The sequence below is a fragment of the Macrosteles quadrilineatus genome, unplaced genomic scaffold (assembly GCF_028750875.1).
Source record: "Macrosteles quadrilineatus isolate MER2022 unplaced genomic scaffold, UCM_ALF_1.0 Scaffold_1__1_contigs__length_201487025, whole genome shotgun sequence".
Taxonomy (NCBI): Eukaryota; Metazoa; Arthropoda; class Insecta; order Hemiptera; family Cicadellidae; genus Macrosteles; species Macrosteles quadrilineatus.
In genome coordinates, this window is record NW_026542594.1 from 84,528,797 (window position 1) to 84,556,665 (window position 27,869).

At 34.0% G+C, this 27,869-nt stretch overlaps 1 protein-coding gene across 1 annotated transcript; it reads right to left on the reverse strand.

Annotated features, from left to right (window-relative positions):
• Nucleotides 1-785: 785 nt before the first annotated feature.
• LOC128983701 (tubulin alpha-2/alpha-4 chain-like) lies at nucleotides 786-27,869 on the reverse strand. The gene is made up of 8 exons (XM_054403103.1): nucleotides 27,818-27,869; nucleotides 25,724-25,830; nucleotides 21,036-21,255; nucleotides 18,179-18,480; nucleotides 6,558-6,728; nucleotides 2,786-2,964; nucleotides 2,165-2,342; nucleotides 786-1,115 (listed from the first exon to the last, which is right to left on the reverse strand). The coding sequence occupies exons 2-8, from the start codon at nucleotides 25,733-25,735 to the stop codon at nucleotides 849-851; spliced, it is 1,329 nt and encodes a 442-aa protein (XP_054259078.1). The 5' UTR covers nucleotides 25,736-25,830; nucleotides 27,818-27,869; the 3' UTR covers nucleotides 786-848.

The window sequence follows — 27,869 nt, forward strand, 5'->3', positions numbered from 1 at the left end:
GTTGGGTAGAAGAGGCAAACGAACTCAGCAAAGAGAAACCAAATTTAAGTCCCATAAGAAATACATAGGGAGCAAATCTTTTTGACATATAAGCCGAGTGGGTTTATAGATAAATATATACCGATGCTTGATGGAAAATCTGTGCGTGCATACCTTCAATTTCAGACCTCAATCATGAAAATCGGCCGGGTAGAAGAGCCAATCGAACTCGGCAAAGAAAAGCCAAATTTAACTCCCATAAGAAATACATGGGAAGCAAATTTTGTTTAGGTATATGTCGAGTGAGACTATAGATAATTATATGCCGATGCTTGATGGCAAATCTGTGCGTGCATACCTTCAATTCGAGACCTCAATCATGAAAATCGTTCGGGTAGTAGAGTCAAACAAACTCGGAAAAGAAAAACCAAATATTTTTAATATATAAGATGTTCGAAAACAAAAGCAATGGAAAAATAATATACAATTGACTCAATAAATTTTTACGCTGATCTCATGAGACCATAATAGCTTATAGAGACAACATATCCTGTATGCACAACATACCAGAGTTAAAAACGCACGGTTGTTCCATAAACAAGTTTCCTCTATACTTGACTTCTCTGTGCCGAAACAAAAATCATTAGAGTCATCATAGAAATACGTTCCTTAACAAACTATGGTGACTTACTGAGAAAGCCTTCAAAGTACTTGTACAATTTAGTAGGCCTACAGTAAAAATACATTTTAAAAAGAAGCTAAAGTATTTCTTTAACGTTACCACCAATAATAAAATTCTTAAAACATATTTTAAAAGAATATTTCATATCATCTCTTGGTTTTAATGGCTCATATTTGTTGTCAGATAATCAATATGAAGGAGTCTCTACTTCCTTATAGTCCTGTTCTAAAGCAGCAATGTCGTTCCTTGCCTCACTGAATTCTCCTTCCTCCATCCCCTCGCCCACATAATGGTGGACAAAAGCTCTTTTATGGTACATTAGGTCAAACTTGCGGTTGAGCCGTTCCCAGGCAGACTTGATTGCTGAGGAGTTGGACAACATGCAGACTGCTCTCATCACTCTGGCCAGGTCTCCTCCAGGCACTGTGGTTGGTGGCTGCCAGTTGATGCCTACCTGTACACAGTTATCAACATTAGGGTTTGTCCAGTTTCGCCAATGTTGCTGCATAACCAAATCTAAGTTCTGTGAAGTATGGGTGAAAAATAATTGATTCCTGGTTGGAAAGCATGCATAATAATAATGTGCAACAGATTGTACCGGTACTCACATGGAGTGATGTGTGGTGGAATGTTGGAAAGACAAATTTCAGATCATCTCTAACGCATTACAGTACGGTAATGCAACTAACAAATAATAATTTTTATATTTGTATTGGAGTTGGTCGTTTACAATCGGTATTGTAATACACATATTGTTCACTATCACTATAGTGAACGAGTAAATCATGGAAAATGTTTTAAAACAAAGAGATAACACGTTTATTTTGTGCATATCTATGCCTCTGGCATTTTTAACATTTCTTATAAGGGAAAGGTCTAACCATAGAGTACTTAAATTGTCACTGATCTACATTTTAGTCAAATATAAATTTAAATAAAGTAGTAGCATAATACCAATAAACAATTAGGAACTGTATCTTGTAAGTTAAAATACAAATTGAAAAGTATGGGACTCGACATCCTGACTTATTTGTTGGTTTATGAAGAATCTTAATTTTGTATTAATTAATGACAAAGTTTGCAAATTTATATCACACCCAATTGAATATATTATCAATTGAGATGGGTACACCCCCCTAGGTGCATATTTCAACCCAAATATGAGTGTAGAAGGATGAATTCATCATTATCAATTGAGATGGATACGCCACCTAGGTGTGTCTTTCAACCCAAATATGTGTGTAGAAGGATGAATGTAGAATGGAGTGAGGTGATCTGTGTTTGTTATTAGGTTGCTTTGTTTGTAGCTTTGTAAGAGATCAACTGTTTCAGTAGCCAGGACCATTTATTTAAAGCACAATTATCGGGCCATCTGGGTCCAGTTTCGAACTGTCAAAACGCTACTGACTTTTCTCAGGAACGATCCGGCGACCTTTTGATTGCTAGGCCAGCACTATAACCACTCAGCTATCCAGCTAGTTAAGTAAACTATTGACAGCAAACCTTGAACCCTGTTGGACTCCAGTCGACAAACATGACAGAGCGTTTGCTTTTGATGTTGGCAATAGTAGAGTTAACCTCTGTGGGGTTGACATCACCTCTGTACAACAAGCAGCAGCTCATGTACTTGCCTTGACGGGGGTCACACTTGACCAGCTGGTTGGCCGGCTCGAAACACATGCTGCATAACAGTTCACATTATAAAACTACGATCCTAGCCATTTAATAATTGCATTTATGTTGGTTTTACAGCATTCAGATTAAAATCCATGTTTATAACCCCTGATCTATTGGACATAATGTAAGACTAGAATATTTACTTAATTCCCGTCACAGCTCAACAAACTATGTCAATTTAGTACAGCATGTTTTGGTTTTAGAACACCATCGTCAGCTACAGGTTATTAAGTTGATCAAGTTAACATCGTCAAGGATAAACACAATACAATAAGCAGAAATTACAAAAAATACAAAAACCATTTAAAACATTAAAAAAACAGGCCGTTCTGACAATGCCTGACCGCACAGGTTGCAAGGGACAGAAATCTGACTATTAACATTTGAGTACCTGTTTTGAAGGGGTGCTAAATTTAAGTTGAATACTTAATTTCTCTAGGAGTTTACCTAGTGATTTGAGCTGTTGTAAGGTTGTCATGCATTGCTTTGCTGGCTGGCACTATTGGGGCATAGGCGATGAGGGGGAAGTGGATGCGAGGGTAGGGTACAAGGTTGGTCTGGAACTCTACCAAGTCAACATTCAGAGACCCTTCAAACCTGAGGGAGGCTGTCACTGAAGATACAGCCTGTCGAACCAATTCTTGGCATTATTAAATCTTTAAACAAATTAGTTAATATAAAATCAATGTAAAAATCTACTTTCAACATACTGTAGATTAGGATGCTTATTCATTATTATCGTTGAATTTCAAATCTATATAATATCACGGGTACATAAAAATTGATCGACATGCAATTCTTATAGTGGTCAATAATACGAGTTAAATATTAAGTCTTAGTTACAATTATTGATATGCTCTGTCGTCACCATAGATGAAATGTTCTTTACATTACAGGAAATAACCAATATCAATTCGTAAGGAAAAAATAAAAAGGAAAAGGAAACACTTATAGGACTTAAGAGTAACGTTTGTGCACACAATAATTTTGAAAACAGCTCATTTTAATTTTAGGCTAAAAACAAATAAAACAATATTCATGGTAGTTTGTATAATATGTTTGATCTATTTTTGTATTGTGCTGGAAAATTCGTTCTTTGTTAAAAATGTTAAATGAAATTTAAATATGTTTTTAATATTGCTTTTATGAATTTCCGAGTAGGTAGCCATTATTTTTTTTACGTAAATGTAAACGAAAGAACCATAACATATGATTATAACAAACCATACGTATACTAGCAAATTGCAAAATACAGTAAAAAGAAAGGACATTCGGATGAATACCACAGAATACACTCAAGAGTATTATTACTGAGCAATCTTACTAATATTATAAACCTGAAAGTTTGTGTGTGTGTTTGTGTGTTGCTCAATCACGCATAAACGTCCAGTAGTTTAGGATTGGGCTGAAATTTGGCATGATGATAGCTCACATTCCCGATTAACATTAAAGCATATTCTTATCTCAAAAATCCTTTCGGGCTCCACCCCAGTGGCTCTGTATTTCCCTATGTCAACCTTATGATTTTTCATATTTAAAAGGAATTAATGAATCTTAACAGCTGTTTCAATTAAACAAGTTGGTTCTGTTCTATGATGTTCAATAGCATCAAAGTTACAAGGATTACCAACAGGGTGCAGCACTATTATTCGTTTTAGCGAATTTCCCATATAGGGAATAAGCTATTACCGTAGTACTCATGGTAAGACCTGGACCCGGGACCGATTTTTTTTTTCGTTTTGAGGTCCCTAGAGGCCAAAAACACCATCCGTTCAAATTCATATATATATATATATATATATATATATATTTATATATATATATATATATATATTTATATATATATATTTATATATATATGTGTCCGTTAGCGCGATAACTCGAGCAAAAATGATCCGATTTTGATTAAATTTGGTACAAACGTGTAAACCTACGTTTATTCGAACGAGTTTGCGAACCAGCATGATCAGACCATGGGAACGGGGGTTTATGGGGGGTTTTATGGGGTAAAAATGGGTTTTTCCCATTTTTGACCCAAAAAACATCAAATTTTGCAATTTATTTCTAAACTATTTTGTAGAGCTTAACAAAACAAATAATTTAGTATATTGAAGCGTTATAATGCGCCTAATGGTTACGGAGAAAATTCCAAAAAATTGCAAATTTAAAATTCCCATGTTATTCTTATGGAGAATAAGTAAACTGTTGTAGTTTGCTTGTTTATTAACATATTTTGCCCAAATTTGGAACATGTTTTTATTTCTTACTAACAATTAACATTTTACATAAAAAAACACTTTTACCCTCCCTGTTGCAGCAAACCTAAGTGTGTTAAACTGATTCTATTTAAATAGGGATAAATGTGATATTTTTAAGGAGACATTTTAGTGTAAATCCAATCAGGCAAATGGAAATTCGCTTAGTCTGCAGGTTTGCTGCGGCGGGGGTATTTTAATTTATGACAACAGCTAATTTCCAACCAAAAGGTGAGTGAGTGTAGCGAACGAACTTCAACCTGGAGGCGAGTTAGCGTAGCGAACGAGCTAACCTGAAGGCAAGTGAGCGCAGCGAACGAGCTCCAACCTAAAGGTGAGTGAGCATAACGAACGAACTTCAACCAGGACGTGAATGAGCCATGCGAATACTTATGAAGTTAAACGGGGCAAAGCCCGCGGGTACAGCTAGTAAATAGGATAAATACGACTTTTCAAAGTTGGAGAGTCTTCTAACACAAAACATTATTATACCCTAATATTGAACTGAAAGTCTCGAGGAAAAGCCATGGACGTTTTGTAGTTTTCGACGATACGCGCGCCGTTGGCGTTGGTTCCAACACAGATTAAACATGCTTAAGCCCCTTTAAACAAATAAAACGATATAATCATAAACAATGACCCATCCTCTAGTTATATAACCAAACAGTAAAGCACAAATCATGAAATTAACTCTAAAATAATGAAAACAAAATTTCGTCGACACTAGCCCCCAGTCTCACCGGACAGAACTAGACACGAAAAACGAGCTTCAAATTTACAATGGGATGGGAAGTCTACTTGTATTGGTTAGTCTGGTCTATGGTTCCACTAACCCGACGTTCCGCGATCCCAGAGACTACGCGTCAAAACATAACTAATTTGATAGCATCGAAACAATTTGATGATCAGCTGTTATCTATCTACGAGTATCATGGATTCGTTGTTGAACTTTTTTGTAGACATATAAAATTAATTAAAAATATAAAATGAAATTTAAATATGTTTAATATTGCTTTTATGAATTTCCAAGTAGCCATTAATTTTTTAAGTAAATGTAAACAAAAGAAACTTAAAATGTGATTATGAAAACACAAACACATACTAGCAAATTGCAAAATACAGTAAAAAGAAAGGACATTCGGATGCATACCACACAATACACTCAAGAGTATTATTACTGAGCCGTAAATAGGATAAATACGACTTTTCAAAATTATAGAGTCTTCTAACACAAAATATAATTATACCCTAATATTGAACTAAAAGTCTCAAGGAAAAGCCATGGACGTTTTGTAGTTTTCAACGATATACGCGCCGTCGGCGTGAGTTCCACCATATACTAGGATTGCTTTCAGAGCAGTAAAAGCCAGTTGAGCGGAGCAATCATGTTTCACGGGTTTTAAAGTAATAAATGAAAAAAATGTTTATAGATATAATACAAAATACAAATGTTCCCTCACTCTGCACTGCTAACCTATACTACTTCTTTCACCACTTCCTACGTCGTGGACCTGTTTCCCTCCCTTCCCATAGCATTTTAGGATTGCAGATACATAAAAAAAAGAAGTTCTGTTCCCCGCGCGTAGTACAGGCCAACATCAACTTGGTATAACTGGAGGTTAATTTATGTTTAAATTTAAGTCTTAAATTTAATCTGGTGTAGTAAGTTCTGTATGTGAATGAGAGTTCTTTTGTTTTATATGTAGGTAGCCTACTAAATTTGGAAAGATAAAAGGAGGTGACATAACCGTAATTTGAAAACATTTAAAACTATTTCTACAGCCACAGAAGAGTGATCCTGTACATTTTTAATTCTTTTCACAACAATTTTTCACTATTTGAGCTTTGATAATGAAGAGGGTAAGGCCTACCCATAAATCGACTTTATGGTGAGGAATATTAGTTACTATGAATATACATGGACAGTATTATTGAATGATCACCAACTTTCTCTGTAGGCCTACCTGAGCTATAAGCCTGTTGAGATTTGTGTAGGTAGGCCTAGCCACATCTAGGTTCCTCGCACAGATGTCGTAGATTGCCTCGTTGTCTACTACGAAGGTACAGTCTGCGTACTCCAAGGTGCCATGAGTGGTCAGTACAGCGTTGTACGGCTCCACAATCAACGGAGAGATCTGCACCAACACAAACTCATTAATCGTCAACAGTAATCGCACTGCTGCTGTAGCGATAGTGTCAATGTCGATTAGTTCCATCGATTATGGATAGATTTAGACTGAAGACCTCATTTTAATTAATTTTATTCATAAGGAGAAATATACCAAACAATTTAGAAATTGTCTAGGCTTAAATATACGATATCTTAGTGAAAAGAACGCAGAACAATGTTACACCTAGTATGGTCATTTACGAAAACACCATTGTACAAAATCTTTATATGAGTCAATTACAAAGACCATTGTAGTATTACGTAATGTTAGTAAAATTGCAAAATTAATCGAATAAATTGCAGTTTGTAAATCCAATATTCAGGAAACAAGTTTCATATCAATAACTAGCTGTTGTACCCGTGCTTTGCAACGGGAAGAGTAAACCAAATAGAAACATTTTAATCTTTACAACTGTTGCATAAAATAATAGTTACACATCTGCCAACGCTATTAGGAACAATATTCAACTTTTATAGCCTTAATAGAAACGTTTAAGTTATGACTTTTAAATCTTGTAAGTAGTGGATACCACCATTTTGGTTTTGATTAATTTTAAATCTTGTGTTGGCTGATATGAGAAAAACTGACCAAATCTTCGAATAAAACTTTGATATACATGATTTACCTTCATCTCCCTTAGTTACATATCTTTTAATTTATTATTGACATTTTAAATTTTGAAGTTGCAAAAGTACTAATTATTAAATTTAAATGCACATTTTTTAAATTTCACTCTTCTTCATATTAAATCACAAATCCTTCCTTCAGTTTCTTCACTCACAATAAATCAATAGCAAAACTAAGTCAGCTGTTATAAACTTTATAAATATTGCTGTGCCTTATCAATACAGTCTTTTGAAATATTAAAGAAACTATATTTTTATCCTACTAATATTATAAATGAGAAAGTTTGGATGTATGGCTGTATGTTTGTGACAAGTAAACGCTTTAACCACTGGACGGATTTTGCTGAAATTTGGCATGATGATAGCTCACATTCCCGATTAACAAATAGGCATATTCTTATCTCAAAAATCCTTTCGGGCTCCGCCCCAGTGGCTCTATAGTTCCCCATGTTAACCTTATGAGTATACATATTAAAAGGTTAAATAATTTTGTCAGCTGTTTCAACTAAAAAGTTGGTTCTATGATATGCTAAAGCATTAAAAACTTACAAGGATTACCAACAGGGTGCAGCACTATTATTTTTTTAAATTTATGACAACAGCTATAGTTCGGCCGCTTAGAAAACGACCTGCGCGCTAATGCTAAACCCATGCTGGAGGAGGTCGCTTTCTAAGCGGCCGAACTATAGTTTGCAACCAAAAGGTGAGTGAGCTTAGCGAACGAACTTCGACCTGGAGGCGAGTTAGCGTAGCGAACGAGCTAACCTGAAGGCAAGTGAGCGCAGCGAACGTGCTCCAACCTAAAGGTGAGTGAGCGTAGCGAACGAACTTTAACCAGGACGTGATTGAGCCATGCGAACGAGCTCACTTATGAAGTAAAACGGGGCAAAGCCCGCGGGTACAGCTAGTAGGTTATAGAAATTATAAACAAATAATTTAGCATTAAAGACAGCAGACAAAACTAATATGATTAACAAAGCATCAAGAACTAAAAAATGTAATAGCAAATACAGTATATGTTTCATAAATATCAACAAACAACTTAATATACAAACCAGTTCTTTTAATCAGTTCCATCGTCCATTGCCTTTACATTTTCACACTTACCATTAAGTAAACGTAGTAACAGATATTTAATTGATTTTAGAAACAAAAGAACACTTTGTACTGCTTAGTTTTATGATATTTTCCTTGGTTTAATTTAATCAGTGGTGTGGCAAAACACAAATAATAAATGTATCAAATAAAGTAAATGTGAACTGAAAGCTATGTTAAGATAAAATAAGAGTATTTCGTATAACCATTGATAATTAAATATAGTTACACATATACTAGTACAGTAAAAATATGTTTTGACCCAAAAAAAATTAGCACAACCGGGGAATTTGGTACAGATGTTGGGTGTACCTTCCTTTTGAACATACTAAAAGTCCCCTAAAATTGAAGCTGTGCTACGGCCGCCATATTGGAAAATGGCGGCATATTTCTGTATTTTTCACTTTAGTGACTTTATTATTAGAGATACATGAAAAAGCTAAATGTACAAAATGTAGGTCATCTAAAAATACACATTTTTTGTATATATCATCTTTCTCTAAACCCAACGGTTTTTGAGTTATTTGTTATTAAGTATATTTCGTTTTTTCTATTTATCAAAAATAGGTGAAACACGTGGAAATCGACCGTTACTTTCAAGGATTATGATAATTTATCCTATATAGTTAAATAGTGTGATACTATAAAATCTAAAAATTCAAGCTTATTTCATGAGTAAAAAAACTCCGCCACAGCAAACCTGCAGACTCAGCAAATTTCCATTTGATTGGATGTTTTATTAATTGTATTTAAATAATATTAGATTCAACAGGTACCTAGGTTTGCTGCTACGGGTAGGTTATTATAGTGTGTTTTTTTAGTAAAATATCAATAGCTTACTATAAAATAACTAATTTTCCAAGTTTGATCAAAATATATCTATAAACAAGCAAACTGCAACAGTTAACTAATTCATTAGAATAGCATGGGAGTTTTAAATTTACAATAAACAAATTTGAATATACAAATTTTGGTTGTGTTTACTAAAAAGATGGCGATTATTCGTCACGATTAGAATATTAACCAAATGGGGTTTCAAAAGGAGATGGAGCCTGTTATTTAAGTAATATTAATTCGTACCAAGCACCGAAAATATTGTATGCAGTAAGGTAATCTACCATATTTTGTAAAGTACGCAATAGTCATATTAATATTTTATCTTCATTTTTTACCCATTTAATAGTTAACATTTTAGTATTTTTATGGCACCACCACACTAACTAACTATACTTGACATCCCATTGTAAATTTGGAAGGGTGTTTTTCGTGTCTAGTTCATGTTGGTGACTAATTAAGTATGGTATAGTATAGCTAGTTTTATTTATCAAAAATCGGTGAAACCCATCGCAATCGACGGTTACTTTCAAGGTTTACGACAATTATTCATCCCCCTTATTTGATATCAGAGTGATAGTGGTAGTGCCATCAAAATATTAAAATGTTAATTTATTAAATGGGTAAAAATGAGTATAAAATATTAATATGACTATTGCGTAGTTTACAAAATATGGTTGATTTCCTCACTGCATACAATATTTCCGATACTTGGTACGAGTTAATATTACAGTACTTAAATTACTTGCTTCATCTCCTTTTGAAAACCCCTTCGGTTAGTATTCGAATCGTGACAAATAATCGCCATATTTTCAGTAAACACAACCAAAATTTGTATATTTAAATTTGTAAATTGTAAATCTTAAGCTACCATGCTATTATTATAAATTAGTTAACTGTTGCAGTTTGTTTGTTTATAGATTTATTATGATCAAACTTGGAAAATTAATTATTTTATACTAAGTTATTGATATTTTACTAAAAAATAAACACACTATAATAACCTACCTGTAGCAGCAAACCTAGGTACCTGTTGAATCTAATTTTTTTTTTAAACACAATTAATAAAACATCCAATCAAATGGAAATTTGCTGAGTCTGCAGGTTTGCTGTGGCAGAGTTGTTTTACTCATAAAATAAGCTTTAATTTTAAGATTTTATAGTATCACACTATTTAACTAAATGGGATAAATTATCATAATCCTTGAAAGTAACAGTCAATTTCCATGTGTTTCACCTATTTTTGATAAATAGAAAAAAACTAAATATACTTAATAACAAATAACTCAAAACCGTTGGGTTTAGAGAAAGATGGTAAATACAAAAAATGTGTATTTTTAGATGACCTACATTTTGTATATTAAGCTTTTTCCTGTATCTCCAATAATAAAGTCACTATAGCGAAAAATACAGAAATATGCCGCCATTTTCCAATATGGCGGCCGTAGCACAGCTTCAATTTTAGGGGACTTTTAGTATGTTCAAAAGGAAGGTACACCCAACATCTGTACCAAATTCCCCGGTTGTGCTAATTTTTTTTAGGTGTATGGAATTTTTCTCTTATTTTTACTGCACTATACAACAGATTTTAGAAAAAAAAAATCAACAACGTACAATTTAGTTATTGATGATATTCTTTAGTTTTATTAAAGCATAGGTTTAGCAAAACACAATAACTTAATTTACCTAAATATACATATAAAAAACAATGTGATGTGCAAGTTATGTTAAGTTAATCTAACACATGTTAAGCAGTTAGAATTTATTTAAAGTAGCCTCCAAATTCATACAAAACGTCTATACATTGTAGTTTTCATACTGTTTCCATGAAAACATATCAATAACATTATTTTCATAACTTGACGCTTTAAAAAATCCAAAGAAGAGCCGGAGTTGAACAGCAACAATTATAGAATTTCTTTTCTACAATCATTGACATAGTTTTAGAATAAATAATCCATGATAAAAGGTTAGATTAAAATAAACCTACCTCGTAGTTATGGAAAATATTATATTTAATTTCTCTGTATCAGCTGTCTGAAATTGTGAAATATGCACTTCTTGTTTACATTTGAATGTCAAAGGAAATGTAAACAAACATTGTTAGTGTTCTAATCGCAGTCATGGAGACCAATCAATATTTACTTTTAAAATGTTCACCTCAGTACTCTTAAAGCCAAACGAAATGTGAATAGTCCTATAATGGTCCTTGATATGGTAGCTATATTTTTGTAAAATTTAAGCCCAGTTGGTTCAGTAGTTTTTGTACCTATTAGTAACACACATACAGATAGACACCATTAGATTGTTATACAGGGTGTTGAAAATGTCTGGAACCAACATTATATCTGGTGAGTGGTTAAAGAAAAACAACTGATATTTTGTGTACGGATATACTATGGTTTTACCTATCTTTTGGTGCCTTATGAAATTTTTTACCACTTATAGGGAACGTCCTGTGGAGAATGCAGTAAAAAGTTTTAATGGAAGCCACAAGTGTCACTTTGCTCACTAATTACACAAATAACTATTTCATATACCTACCTAATGTTAAAAACACATCAGCTGGACTTATTGGTTTGTTATTCTTTCAATTTATCACCTTATTAAAATCAGGTATGGTTATTTGTATGTATTACTGTCTGTTTTGTTCATTTCAGCTTGGCTTAGCTTAACCAATCAATAGTTTTATTAATACTTGTGAAGTCTGGGGAGCGAGCTGGCGTAGTGGTTAGAGCGCGGGACTCCAGTCCCTGAGGTCCCGGGTTCGATCCCCGCCAAGTCACCAATGGATTTTATCTAAGTGATAATGCCGCAACCCCTAGGTCTAGCCTGAAGTAATGTGAAAAACAATCCCAGGTTCGTGCCTAGCGTCCTTAGGAAAAAAAAAAAAAAAAAAAAAAAAAAAAAAAATACTTGTGAAGTCAAACGGAGTGAAGCCCGTGGGTAACAGCTAGTTTGTATAAAATGTGAAGAAGAAAATGACTTACGTTGGATTTTGTGTTCTGTTAGGATTTAGTGTTTTCATAGTATGTTTTATATTGACGTTTTAAATCTTACTAATATTATAAATGTGAAAGTTTGTGTGTTTGTTTGTTTGAAGTTCAATCACGCATTCATTACTGGACGGATTGGGCTGAAATTTGGTATGATGATAGCTCACATACCCGATTAACATATAGGCATATTCTTATCTCAAAAATCCTTTCGGGCTCCGCCCCAGTGGTTCTGTAGTTCCCCATGTTAATCTTATGAGTACTCATATTTAAATGGAATTAAAGAATTTAGTCAGCTGTTTCAACTAAAAAGGTTGGTTCTATGGCATGCAAAAGCATTAAAAGTTATAAGATTTACCAACAGAGTGCAGCACTATTATTTTTTTTTTATTTATGAAAACAGCTAATTTGAAATAATTTTTAGCAGCAACAAAAAATGCAATGAGAACTGTGTGTTTACAGTTATGTTTATATTTTTAATTTCATGAATAATTTGTGATATTTTGCGAATATTTAATTTTTTTTTCTATTGTTTGTGTTAGAACATTATGGCTATGTTAGATGTGTAATACTATAGTATACGGTAAATTTAAAGAAGCAAATTTTATCAAACTGTGTCCTCCCCCTAAGGAGCATGTCATACGGACGCTAATTGCCGTCGGCGAGTCCGCGTTAACTAAGCATTTTAGCGAATTTCCCTATGGGGAAGTAGCTATTACCGTAGGTCTCATGGTAAGACTTAGGCCCGGGACCGATTTACTTTTTCATTTTGATGTCCCCAGAGGCCAAAAACACCACTCGTCAAAATTTTTATATATGTACATATATATATATATATGTGTGTGTGTGTGTGTCCGTGAACACGATAACTTGAGTAATTTTTATCCGATTTTGATTAAATTTGGTTTGAAGGTGTAAGGCGGGATAAACTTGAATGAGTTCACGATCCAGCATGATCGGACCATGGGAACAGGGTTTTATGGGGGGTTTTATGGGGTAAAGATTGGTTTTTCTCACTTTTGACCCTCAAAACACAAAATTTCCCAATTTTTCTCTAAACCTTCTTAAAGAGCTTAAAAAACAAACAATTCAGTATATCAAAGTGTTTTTGTACGGTTATTGGTTACGGAGAAAACTAAAAAAATGGTAAATTTAAAATTCCCATGTTATTCTTATTGGAGAATATTGTAAAATGTTGTAGTTTGCTTGTTTATGGATATCTTTTGATCAAACTTGGCAAATATATTCATTTTATACTAAGCAATAATTATTTTACTTAAAACACACACTTTATTAGTTTCCTTGTAGCAGCAAACCTAGGTATTCGTTAAACCTAATGTTATTTAAATAGATCAATTGAAAATCAATTCAGCCAAATGGAAATTCGCTTAGGCGTCAGGTTTGCTGCGGCGGGGGTATTATACTTATATGCCAATCCCGTACGAAGGACGGGTACTCTGCTAGTAAATAAATAAATAAATACTTTTAGGTAGGTAAATTACTTTTGTTAGTATAGGATTGTGACGTAATATGGATATATATATAATCAAACAGTGACGGGTGAAGAGTCAAGTATCAACGTAGGTGTAACACTGCAATATTCCTGTAAATACCAGCGTAGGTGAAGTCGTTCTTTAGATATTCACATTATGTAACGAATTGAATTAGTCACTTCGAAGGATATTCTAACGTTTCATATTTTTTAACTAACTAAATTGTGAGTCATAGTATAAGTGTCATTTAATAGGAAAATAATAAACAATGCTATTTTAATTAATAAAAAGCAGGTACTCTAGCCCCATCTTCGAACTCTCTAAGGGTCCTCCACTTCTTATGATTATGATTATGATAGTGAGTCATAGTTAACCATTCATCTAAAAAGGACAAACAATAATCCCCCAGTAAATTTACTTATATTTTTTACAGATGATGCAAATATTCGTATGGATAAATATGTACGGTAGGTCTACTTGTACACTCCATTATAAGTTCACAATGGTTTGATTTCTCCATCAGATTGAAACACCTTTCCAAGCTGTAGTTTTATTAAACGGAAAATTAAATACTTGAAATCTATACGACAAGTAAAGTACCGTGTAAGAAAACGGGCCCGTGGAATGAAAGGCGCTCTAATGGCGACTGGCGACTGGCGAGGTAATGGGGCTGTACTCCAGGGTCATTAACGCTTCACTTTTTGTTATTACAATTCCATTCCTTTAATTATTTTGGAATTTAAAAGAATTGTGCTTTTGAATGTTCCCAAGGAGCAGTATGAGAAATTAATTTGTTTACAACGGGTATTGTTAGGACTGTTAAATCCCATGTATAAGGGACAATTAATGCGAATTTTATTGAGTAAAGCATAGAATATAGAGTGATATTCGGAGTGTCCAGTTATGAATTTTGTTTTTGGCTACAGTTATTGTCACACAATGAGTCAGGTTAACAGTGCGGTTATTTATTCCGGGTATTGACAAACTTTTATCCAACTATGACTTATAGAGGGTTAAGTACTTGCCTCTCTGTTATACAGGGTGCCCATAAAAAAACGTTTCAGGACATTGGGAAATGAATCCTCATACTAAAAGGAAGAACTCAAAAATGGCTAATTCTATGAAAAAATGTCTCAAGAATACTTTGTTTTAGCATTTTTAATTCCCTATCAAAAAAATACCAAGATCAAAAAGATCGGACAAAAAATAACTTAAATATAACGTTTTTTTGTGTAAAAATAAGACAAAGTTAGTCGGGGAACCCTTAATTTTGCCTGTTTTTACACAAATAACCGTTATATTTCAGTTATCTTTTTTCCGATGTCTTTGATCTTGGTATCGTTTGATAGGGAATCAAAATAAAAAAAAAAGAATAATTCAAACACCCGCCATTTTGAAATTTACAGTCGGAACAACTTTATTATTTTTTCTATTATAGGTCTTGTGTATGTTAACATGGTTTCCAAATTTCATAATCATCAAATGAAAAGCTTCACAGATAAAAACATTTTTGTATAAAAACAAAATGGCGGATAACTGGGTGAATATGCATTTTCGGACGTACCTTCACAAAAAACTGTTTTCTTCCTTTAAGAATGAAGATTCATTTCCCAAAGTCCTGAAACGTTTTTTTTGGACTCCCTGTATAAGCCGAGTTAGAACTTAAGTTTAAAAGTATCAAACTACAGTAAATAATCGTGTAATTTTATGATTGTTATTTAATTAGGTATTTATGTTAGATTTATGTTCGGCAGTTGTTAATGTTAAGTTAATAACACATTTCAGAGTCATGCAATCTGTTATTTGGCCGAGAACAAGTTTAAATGTTAAACAGTTCAAGTCAAATTGAACTAATATTTGCATTAGGCCTACGTTTCCATTTCACGGCTCCAAATCCTAATAAGTTGCGAGTATCACAAATTAATTAATGATGATGATTAGCAGCCAGCGTCACTTCGTGACATCAAAATCCACGATATATTTGAATTAATTTAAAATTTTCTATTACTCAGAGTTAATTTGAAAATTATCTATTTTTACGTGATAATCATTGACTTAACACTGACTTTTTTTAAGCAAATCCTGAACATAACTTTGTAATTAGTTTTTCCAGCACATAAAACCATTAATAAAAAAGTGAAACTAACTTTGATTTATAATAACTTCTGTAGATAAGTACATTTACAATATTTTACTTGAATTCACTAAAAAATCACCAATTTTGTAACGATAACTCTTTGGATCTAAACAAAATTGTATCAGGGCCATCTGTTTTGATGTAAACTAATGTAAATTCAGAAATGTAAAATTCAGATGATTGACAACAGAATTCTGTACAAAACCCGAAATTTTAAAAGCCTATAGGACAAAGGGTTTTCATGAGATATCATCTAACCCCGCACAAGACACACCTGGAGGAGAAGAGCTTTAAATTGATACCCAATATGCTTATATTAAAACTCATCCTGTATATATTTAGCTTATATATTTAGGGGTCGATTTGCTAAATACAAAAATTTAACAAATTCTTTCAATAATACCATTGGTTATAGTCAATGATAATACCTATATATTATTAATTTCACAATGCTAGAAAAAAATTTTAACAGAATTTAAGTAATTAGAAATATTTTTTTTGAAATTAACAAAACAGCGCCATTGCGCAAGTTACCGAGAAACAACGGATAAGAATATAATGGACAGACCACTTTCACGTCCCCAACATAATAATACAAAAACTTGGTTCTGTCAACGCAAACAAACTAATTGAACGAATGCCATAGAAATGGGGTTTCTAGATTTTGAGTGAAATGTTATTTGAATGAAGCGCAAAATGGGTATTGATAATGGAAATGTCATCTAAAAGCCAGCCATTCAAGCAGTTCTGTTAACGCAGCTGTACGCTCGACCACAGGCGATGTTTGGTAATATGTCAAACTGATTGCCATTGTTACTTTTGTCTGTAAGTATAACTATTACTAAACATTCTCAGACTATAAGAACATTACTCCTTTGCATAACTAGACGGATTAGTGTTAGTCTTTGGTAATCCCCTCACTATAAGCACGAGTTAATCAGTTTGTATCAAGGAGACGTCTTCAATCAGTCCACGTTCACGTTGTGCCCCGTTGTCACAAACTTTTTTTTCAATTAACTCGAATTATCTACTATTTATAAAATACCCCCGCCGCACACAACCTGCATACTAAGCAAAATTCAAAGTCTAATTGGCCATAAACAAGACATATTTGTTCCCCATTTTACTAACATTAGATCTGACGGGAGCTTTGGTTTGCTGCAACGGGGAAGGTAAAAAGTGCTTTTGACCAAATATTAATAGTATAGGATAAAATAAAGAAATTTTCAAAATTGTATCAACATATACATAAACAAATAAACTGCTAACAACAGTTAAGTACTTTTCTCTTTCAGAATAGCATGGGAATTATGTACAGTTTGTTTTGGAATTTTCCCCGGTACCTTGATTATATATAAACACTTCAATATTCAAGATTATTTTTTAACTTTACACGGTGGTTGTACTAAAATTCGGGTATTTCCATGTTATAAGGGAAAATCCAATTGAAAAACTAATTTTTGAAAATTCCAAAACCCTATAATACTCTGTTCTTTTGACCCTAAATTGGTGGTTTGCGAACTTATTAAGTTTATCCCGCCCTTCACTTTCAAAATATATCTAATCAAAATGGGGGGCATCAAAATTAAATAGTATATTGGTCCTAGGTCTTACCGTGCCACTACGGTAATAGCTACTTCCCTATAGGGAAATTCGCTAAAAGTAACCATTCTGGAAGAAAGGTAAATAAATATTGAGGGAAATGTGTTAACAACAAGCAATTCTTTTACCAGCGCTGACAACAGTATAATTAGTTGAGCACTCTTCGAATATCCTTATAGTAGATGGAAGGACCTTCAAATATCTGGCAAAACTCAACAAATGGCCCTTAATCAACTTGTATCCTTAATCTTTATGCAAATAATATTCTCGTATGAAAACACTATGAAACCGAGACCAAGTTAATTTTAGGAATCTTATAAAGGTGCATTATCCAACACTTATATATTTATTCATACGGAAAGCACAAATTTGAATAGTTGGTACAATTAATAAATGCGATTGAATACCGCCTCGAAACCTAACGATCCTTGGTTCAACAATAAAATCGTCTTGGTAAAGACTTTATACAAATTTAAATCATGAGAAAACTTAGGCAGTAAATGAAAGTAGGTATCAAAAAAAGTCTTAAGTTAACATCTTAAGTAAAAAAGTAAAACTACCTAAAGATGGAATTCTACTCGTATTATTACTTAGCCAACAACACAATAACAAGGTTTTGAGCCCGCATTACCTGAGGAGCAGGGTAAACAGCAAACTCCAACTTGCTCTTCTTGCCGTAGTCCCTGCACAGCTTGGTGAGCAAGTGGCTGGCGAACCCTGAGCCGGTGCCTCCACCGAAGCTGCGGAACAAGAGGAAGCCCTGTAGACTGGCAGCTTCCTCGGCGACCTTGCGTATCTTGTCTAGCACTAGATCCATCATCTCGGCACCCACGGTGTAGTAGCCGCGGGCGAAGTTGCTGGCCGCGTCCTCCTTCCCAGAAATCAGCTGATCGGGGTGGAACAGCTGTCTGTATGTACCAGTGCGTATCTCGTCTGTAACATCATCACTTGTGAGTCATCAAAGTGATATGTTTGTAGATAAATGCTACAAACAGGTGCGTATGAATAGCACATAATTATGTCTGGTAAATTATTTATTTTATCAACACTTTCCATTTGGCTATTAGTCAAACATTGTATTACTAGTAGTATTAATTGTGGTGTGGTGTATTAGGCTATTTATACTGTAAGAGGGAAACGAGATACAGATCGGGAACTAGTTCAATTGGTGGGAAGAGGGTCAGTGTGGGGTTTTTGTCTTATAATTACGTACGAGTAGTCTGGCGATTACGAGACACTGTTTCACCTAAGCTCCTTCCTACACCAGCAAACAAAATCCAAAACACTTTGTAGTGGACCTAACATCAGATTCTTAAGACGTTTTGGTCCACTCCAATATTTTAGTTATTAATAGTGAGCGTTTACTATTAATAAATGGAAAAGTCCTTATGAAAGAAATAGACAAATTAATAATTAGTGTATGGGAAACCAAAACTATACCAGAGGAGTGGACAGAAGCAGTGATAATTTCTATCCACAAGAAAGGAGATAAACAGTTATGGTCCAACTATAGGGGTATATCCTTCTAAATACTGTTTGTAAAATAGTTTCTAAAATTTTATTATGAAGGCTAAATCCCTTCACAGAGGCCATAATTGAAGAACAGCAAACAGGGTGTATGAAAGGAAGATCTACAATTAATTGACCAAATACTTTTTCTAAAACAGGGACTTTTTCAAAATACTGGGAGTACAATACAAGTTTATATGGAATATTTATTGATTTTAAGAAAGCATTTGACAGCATGGAAAGAAAATAACTCTTTAAGAACATGGAAAAGCATGGTATAACAGAAAAGTTGATAATATTAACAAGACTATGCATAAATGAGCCCAAAACTAAAATAAAGATAGATGGAGAAATATCTGAACGTTTCCACATAAACACAGGGGTGAGACAAGGAGATGGAATTTCTCCAACACTCTTTAATACAGCTATAGAAGAAGCCGTAAAAAATACAAAATACCTTCAAGGAGGCATTAAACTGGGAGTAGACTTATATATATTGGCATTTGCAGATGATGATGTGGTGTTAGTGAGTCGGTGGCTCAGTCGGTAGCGTCGCGGACTTCGGGCCCAAGGCAGCGATGTCGTGGGTTCGGATCCTGGTCACTGCCGATAACATTTTATCAGTACAGTTCACCTTTGTACTGTACCGGCTCACTCCTTGCTTTGCTGTAAACGATCCACGCACGGGCGCTTAGTCTATGTGGACGGGCAAATTCAAGGTTAAAAAGAGGCCGCCAACCTCTTTAAAAAAAAAAAAAAAAAAATTCTAGCAGAAATCTCTGGAAACATTTGCCTTTTAGCTGAAAACTGTATTAAAGAATGTAAGAAGGTAGGATTAGAGCTAAATGAAGAAAAAACTAAAATTGTCCACTTTGGCCGAAACGCTAACAATAGAGATGTAAATTTCAACATTGCCAACTATTCGATTAATTGTGTGGAGAGCTTGAAATATTTAGGAGTTAACGTCAATAGTTCAAATTCTAAAGATCTGGAGATACAAAGTAAACTAACAAATGCCAATGAGAGCGTTGGGTCTTGTACAAAACTTTTATCATCCAAACTTGTATCAAGATGCTCAAAATTAAGATTATACAAGACCATTATACAGCCAGTGTTATTATATGGAAGTGAAACAAGGGTCCACTCCAAAAGAAGTGAAGGATATTTGATGGTGTTTGAAAATAAGGTACTTCGTAAAATATTCGGCCCAATCTATGAAGAAGGAGTTTGGCTCATTAGGAAAAATAGAGAGCTGCGTGCCCTATACAAAGACCCTGGCATAATAGCACTTATAAAAGCAAAAAATAATTAGTTGGATAGGTCATGTACTTCGGAGACAGGATGGCACAAGACTGGACGAGGTTTGTGAGGCCGTACCTTCAGGAAGACGTCCGTTGGGTAGGCCTAAATTCAGATGGTATGACCAAGCCAAAAAGGATGTGACGCAATGCGGAGGAGAAATCCGGATGGCGGAGGATAGAGAACAGTGGAGGTGGCTAATCTACGAGGCAAACAATCTACTGTGATTTGTGAAGCCCCATCACAGTAAGTAAGTAACACATTAACAGTAACATCACATTACAGTAAGTAAGTAAGTAGTAGTGAGAATTTTGAGCCAAATGACAGATTTGAAAATATAAATATTCATGCAAAGCTATTTTCAATTCTGATATTATGGCTTTTAAGATACTAAGATGGAAATGCAGATATTAAACACCATTTTCCAATTTCAACACGCACGAGATAAACACATGATTTGTGCTTGCTCTGTTGCAGTCATTAAGCAATAGACTACCAACTATCTCTTACTCAACTGACTGTGTTTGTCTTAGTAATGTCATTTAGTCTGTAATCAACCTCCGGATTGGCAGATTTGATTACAGTAGTACTTTCAAAAGGCGAATTAAAAAAGTCGCCGTAGCTGTGACTAGTTGGTATAATTTGTCTTCGTATCAAGTGTCGGTTATTTAAATACTCACCAATGACAGTGGGCTCAAGATCGACAACCACGGCTCTTGGGACGTACTTCCCGTGACTGAGCTCGTTGAAGAAGGCATTGGGGTTCTCTGAGGAGGTGATGTTGAAGCCCGGATAGAGGACTCCGTTGGGTTGGATGCCGTGCTCCAGACAGAAGAGTTCCCAGCAAGCGTTCGCCATCTGCACGCCACACTGGCCTATGTGGATGTTGATCACTTCCCTCTGTAAAATTACCATGTATTATGAACATGAAGCTGAGTGCCAGGTCTTATATCTGTTATGCAACACATTAAGTTTCTCCAAGGACGTGGATATATATAATGGCTAACCCAAGTTGACATAGGATACACTTATCTTTCTTGGTGCCGGACTGATTCGGCAGAACCTCAACAAACAAGCAAATAAATTGGTAATGAATAGTATGCCTATTATTTGGGATCTGCTTCAATTTTACATTCGTAACTTATCGTTACAATCAAACGGATTTTCCTCTTAAGAACATTTATACGCTATGTACCCTTACGTTATGTACGTACTGTCCGAAGATAATTGAACCTCAATAATGATTAATGTTGAAACAAATGCATTGGAGTAAAATTATCTACACATAAGCACTGTACTTAATTTATCTGAGTATAAAAAAGACGACCCATTTAAGACCAGTACATTTTATGAATAAGATCTAAAGTCAAACGTGTAAAGGAAATTTTTGTGGCATGCGACGATACTTTTTCATTGCCAAATGAAACAAAATCTGTTTATAGTAACAATGTTATGGTTTGCGTAGAAATATTTTAAATTTAAGATTAAGTAATCACCTTGTATTCATGCAATGTTTCAAAGAAAAGAATAAAATCATTTATAAAACTCGAAAAGTATTTCACGGTCTAATCTTTTGTGTATTAATCTTTGGTTTGAATGGATATGATTTTTCTTTTTAGCAAATTTCCCATATAGGGAATAAGCTATTACCATAGTACTCATGGTAAGACCTGGACCCGGAACCGATTGACTTTTTCGTTTTAAGGTCCCTAGAGGCTAAAAACACCTTCCATACAAATTCATTTATGAAAATTCCAAAAAATTGTAAATTTAAAATTTACATGTCATTTTTATGGGTCGCCAGAATTTTATCCCCCTGGAATTTAACCCCCTGTGCAAAGCTGACGTCACTCTGACGTAGTAACCATAGTGGCCAAAAGTTTGTTCGCGGCCGGAATTTTACCCCCGCGGATTTGGAAGTATAATGAAAATAGCCAGAGCGTAATTAATTAGATTAGCGATAAAAACCGGAATTTTACCCCCTGTCAACTAGCGTTTAGACAACTGAAGATGTACGCGCCGGATTTTTACCCCCGGATTCTTACCCCTCGGAATTTTACCCCCTGGCCGATTTTAGAAATTTAATGATTGATTTTCTTATTTCTGTTTTTAATTAATTGTAAACATTTCATTATTTAGTTGCCTATCTTTATTTATTTATTTTGTAATCTCAACTAAGTGAACAGAATGCGCTGTTTAATTTTGTGTTCAGGATTTGCATTTGGGGCCAACTGTTGGTTAAAAAGTATGTAAAATAAACTGAGTAGATCATTTAAATGATAATTGGGTGAACATATCTTCGTAAAGAAACAATAAGGCATATTTTGTTATTGTTACAATACAAACGAAAAACATTGTTTTACCACGGTTGTATAATAAATCGTTAAAGTAAACTTCGAATCAATTACCCTTCTGATGTTTTTGTTTACGTCATATTAATCAACAGTTGGCTTCAAAGATCGAATCCTGATACTCGAATATCAAAATTAAAATCAAAAACCTGTTCGATTAGTTGATGTTACAAATAAATTAAGATAGGCTACTTAATAATAAAAGGTTTACTATTAAATTAAAACAGAATGAAGATAATTAATCATTCTCACTAATTTATATATCTGGCCAGGGGGTAAAATTCCAGGGGTAAAAATCCGGGGGGTAAAATTCTGGGGGTCAAAATCCGGGGGTAAAAATCCGGGGGGTAAAATTCCGGGGGTAAAATTCCGGGGGTAAAAATCCGGGCCGTACACTCTAGGTTTTTATACTTAGATGTGTTCTGATTAAATTCACAACCGTGAAAATATATGTTTAATTCCGCGTTTAATCCATCGAACTGATGTGCAACTCAAAAGTTCGCGGCCGGAATTTTACCCCCTGGTTTGTCACGACACGGACACGTTTGCCCAGAAGGTAAAATTCCAGGGGGATAAAAATCCGCTACCCCATTCTTATAATAAGTCAACTTTTGTAGTTTGCTTGTTTATGAACATATTTTGATAAAATTTGGAAATTCATACCTTTATTACTAAACTACAGTATTAACATTTTACAACAAAAAACACTTTTTTACCATCCCTGTTGCATCAAACCAAAGTACACGATAAATTAATTCTATTTAAATAACGAATAAATGTGATATTTTAAAGGAGACATTTAGTGTAAATCCAATCAGGCAAATGAAAATTAGCTAAGTCTGCAGGTTTGCTGCGGCGGGGGTATTCTAAATTATAAGGGATTTGGAACCAACATCTTAGTAAAATAAATTAAAGGGGAAAGGTTTGAAGGATTGATGAAATGGTAAGTATCAATGTTTCATCAACTCCATGAAGATCTAACAAACAAGACTGTTACTTCTGTGAACTTACGTCGTCTTTCATTGGTCAATGGTTGTGTTTTACAAGAACACATGGTGTCGAAGGACGTATATTAAATCAAATACAAACTGTCTTTCATGTGTGTGTAATCACCCTTCCATAAGCTAATTAAAGGAATTTGTTCATACAAATCGACGTGTAAATCCAGGGGTTTAATTACATGTGAATAACTTATAATTACTAAAGCCATATTGCGTGAGCAATTGTGTTTTTAATCGGCTTATAAGTTATTTGTTGGTAAACGTTTGTTCTAAATCTCGGCCTGAATGTTACGTTTATGTGAGTCCCACTGGGACGAACAGGCTAGTTAGCGGATATCACATTTATATGCTAATTTTAATCTGATTTGCGGAGATTATCTGTGCCAAGCCGGAACCGAGATTTGTTGTTTAGTTAAAAAGTTAGTTTGTTTAAAACGGTTGGCCTCAATATTATTATTAGCTTATTTTCTATGGGAATTTGAGATATAATAAGCATCATCCGGAAGACACCATCATTCGGATCTTGTGTGGATAATAAAACCTTAGACTGCAACAGATGTTTACGATATCATCTATTTTATATTTTTAAACTATTATAATAATTACTAATTAGGATATATAAAAGTTATATAGGCTAACCTGTTTATTGACCCGTCTTTAAATAAGTCAGAATTTTTCCCGCCTTAAAATTAGTTTGTTATACAAATATTTTGTTAGGTACCGTAACAATTTTGGAACTTTTTTGTATACCCGTTGAACTTTTTTAAACCTGATTCAGTAGTAATGTACTTGTGAAGTAGTATGCTACCTATTTAAACAATTATTATTTAAAATATTATTTGAAAATTTAATATGCCCAAATATAAAATGTAAAAATAGATTTCCTGTATATCAATTTAATTATATAAATCAATTATATCAATTATTTAAGATGGGGACGCCACTATGTGCGTATTTTAACCCAAATATGAGTGAAGTATGAGTGTAGAATGAGTGGCGCGATCCTGTAGTCTTGTTAGTAACTAAGGCCGACATGTTCCTCAGACACAACTACTAACTAATAGCCCAAACAGCCAATGACAACTAAGGGACCTACAGTTTATAGTGGAATTCGAACCACATTTTTCCTTGTAATTAACGAATTGGTCTAATTATCAGGATAGTACTTTATACTTTATACTTTATACTTTCTTATGAAATGGCGACCATACTATGTAGGTATTTTAAGCCAAGTATGAATGGAGATGAGTGTAGGATGAGTGGCGCGATCTTGTAGTCTTGTTAGTGACTAAGGCCGACATTCCTTAGACACAGCTGTTAATTAATAGCCCAAACAGCTAATGGCAACTAAGGGACCTACAGTTTAAAGTGGAATCCGAACCACATTTTTTCCTTGGTATATACGAATTGGTCTAATTATCAGGATAGTACTGCGGATAGTAGTAGTACTCACTAGTGCGGACGTTAATCCACACCAGGGAGTATCCCATCCACAGTGCATGCCTATAAATATCCACAATCCGTACTGCGGATACTGTGAGTCGTAGCACTCACTAGTGCTCACGTTAACCCTAATCCACACCAGGGAGCATCGCATCCACAGTGCATGTCTACTATCCACAATTCGTGACATCCTAGTACTGTAGCTGGATACAGACGACGTCGCCGTCTGAGTCATCTTCTGTAGGTAGAGATGAATTTTTCTTGTAAAATAATAATCTCTTTTCCGATTCTCTTGATGTTTAGTTCAAACAACATAATATCTTCTCATATTTGTTTTACTTTATTGGATGAATAACTTTTCCGTGATCGTAGGCGATTCTCTTACATTTCGATACAACTTAATTCTTACGAACATTTGATACCGGTAGGCCTACTTGAGTTGACAAAGTGTATACAGTTTATTTCCAGTGAGTATTCCTAAAGGTACATAAAATTATATAATGTACCTCATACATGCCAGAAGGAGGTTAGCAATATAGTATTATTTTTCACTAAAAATCAATAAAGCCTTACCTTTTTTGCCATGTTGAAGGTATTTACGAAGTTTACGTTAACCCAGAAATGTTATTTTGATAACGATATGTCTCATGATCACGTGATAGCTTGTGCTACGTTGGTGACTGGAACAGAAATACATGAATTGAATAATATATTTGTAGAATTAAGATAATAGTACAACAGTTACTACTTTCAGGTTTCAGTTAATATACTAAATAAATTAACTCATGTATGGTGTTAGTTGTAAGCCCTTTTTTACCTCAAACCTACGCTAACAGTATGAGGAAAATGTTTGTAATAATTGACCATTGATGTACTGCAAAACTAAACTCACCACTGTTTTTATCAAACAATATACTACAGAAATATAAATCTGATTCTCAAGTTTTCAACAATAAAGCGTAGTCAACTCCGAAGCAACATGTTAAATCCAGGCGAGTGCCATTTAATAAGAACTTGTTCTTGACTTAGTTTATCTTACTCGTTTATAATTAAATTTCGTACTTGAAAAGTTTCACAGGAATACTACACTTTGAATATTCCAGTTTTAAAACACACATTTTCCTTTGAATTATGATTGTGTAAAAATATGTCAATCCGGCATTTAGCCTTCGAAATATACAAATGAAGATAACGTTTTACATCTACACCTTCAGTTGTAACAAGACAATTTTAGATTTAAACAAGGCTGGGTATTCTAAAATATTGGAAAACCTTCTGAAAATACGATGATATGAATATTACTTTATTACTTTCAAGTAGGTTTATAAGTTTGAATAGAATTGGTTTAATATGATGTAGAACACAATGCATCAATGCAAAATACTTTAAAACGATTTTGCTCGTGACTCGTATACACCATTACAATATACAACATTATATTTTTGGTAAAAGGTAAGTTAAAACAAAATTCAAAACACAATCTCATTAGCGCCTCTGTATGATTTTTTTTTCGGTGAAGTAACACAAGCCATCCAATAAAACTTGAACGGTCAATTTAAATTTGATAGTGTCCGCTTTTAGATAATGATGGTTTTTAGATCTTGTATACATCAATTTTTTTGTTGAGGATCCATAATGTGTAAAAAGCTCATATTAATATTACACTAAAAGATCAATTATCTAAAACAGCAAATTTCAAATAAGGAATGCTAGAGTCACTGTAATGATTTTAGCTTGGATGTACGTAATGATTGTACGTACAACGTTGCGTTTGTAGACTAATATACATATTTAGCTGTTATTTTAGTGTCAATATACTATGTATTAAAACTCTTAACCAAATTTGTCACTTTAACATAACCATCCTATTATCTACAATTTATTTTCATATATTCTTTTAACTGCATAGAAGGTTTCGTTTAAGTACCTTACACATTTTATCCCATCATATTGATTCCCCATTTTGTGACATCTGTTCTATGTTTTTGCCGATCACTGATAAAATACATAAGGTTACTCACTCATTGTAAACACACTTCTTAATCCAACTGAGTTCTGCACGGTACGCTTACGTACTGATGGTGATTTAAAGGGGCTGGACAGAGGAGTGAGGGGTGTGAGGTGAGAAGGACGTTTGAACGGGTCTTGTGTAATACTAAACTCATCTGTTACCAATAATGAAAGTTCTCCACAAATGTAATGGAAATTGGATTAACTATTTTTATGCGATAAAATGTAGTCCTATAAAAATCCCCACTACAGTGGAAAATCCCATACAGTCTCTATGTCCTGAGTAGGCATACGTTTCTTAAATGAGTATTAATAATAATGTTAGAGCCAAATCTGGGGATGGTGTAAAAATTTCTTTTAGATTGTTCAGATTTGAATGATACTAAGAGCATGTTTAGCCATTTTGGACTAAAAAAAACTTTAAAATATGCCTTCTGATTAAATATAAATAATTTAAGATAATACAAGTCCGCTTTAGGCGCATGTTAACATAATGAAGTACAATATGGCATCGTATTCTATAGATTTAAGTATCAAAATTCAGCCAACAAACAAATACTACTAACAGGCAATTCATTTATGAATTACCTGCATATAATAAATATACATTGGATCATGAAATATTAATGAACAAAGCGATGTAACATACTAAATTACCTTTAAACTGGAATTTTACATGTTCTTGGCCGGATGGAATCCTTAACGGTTG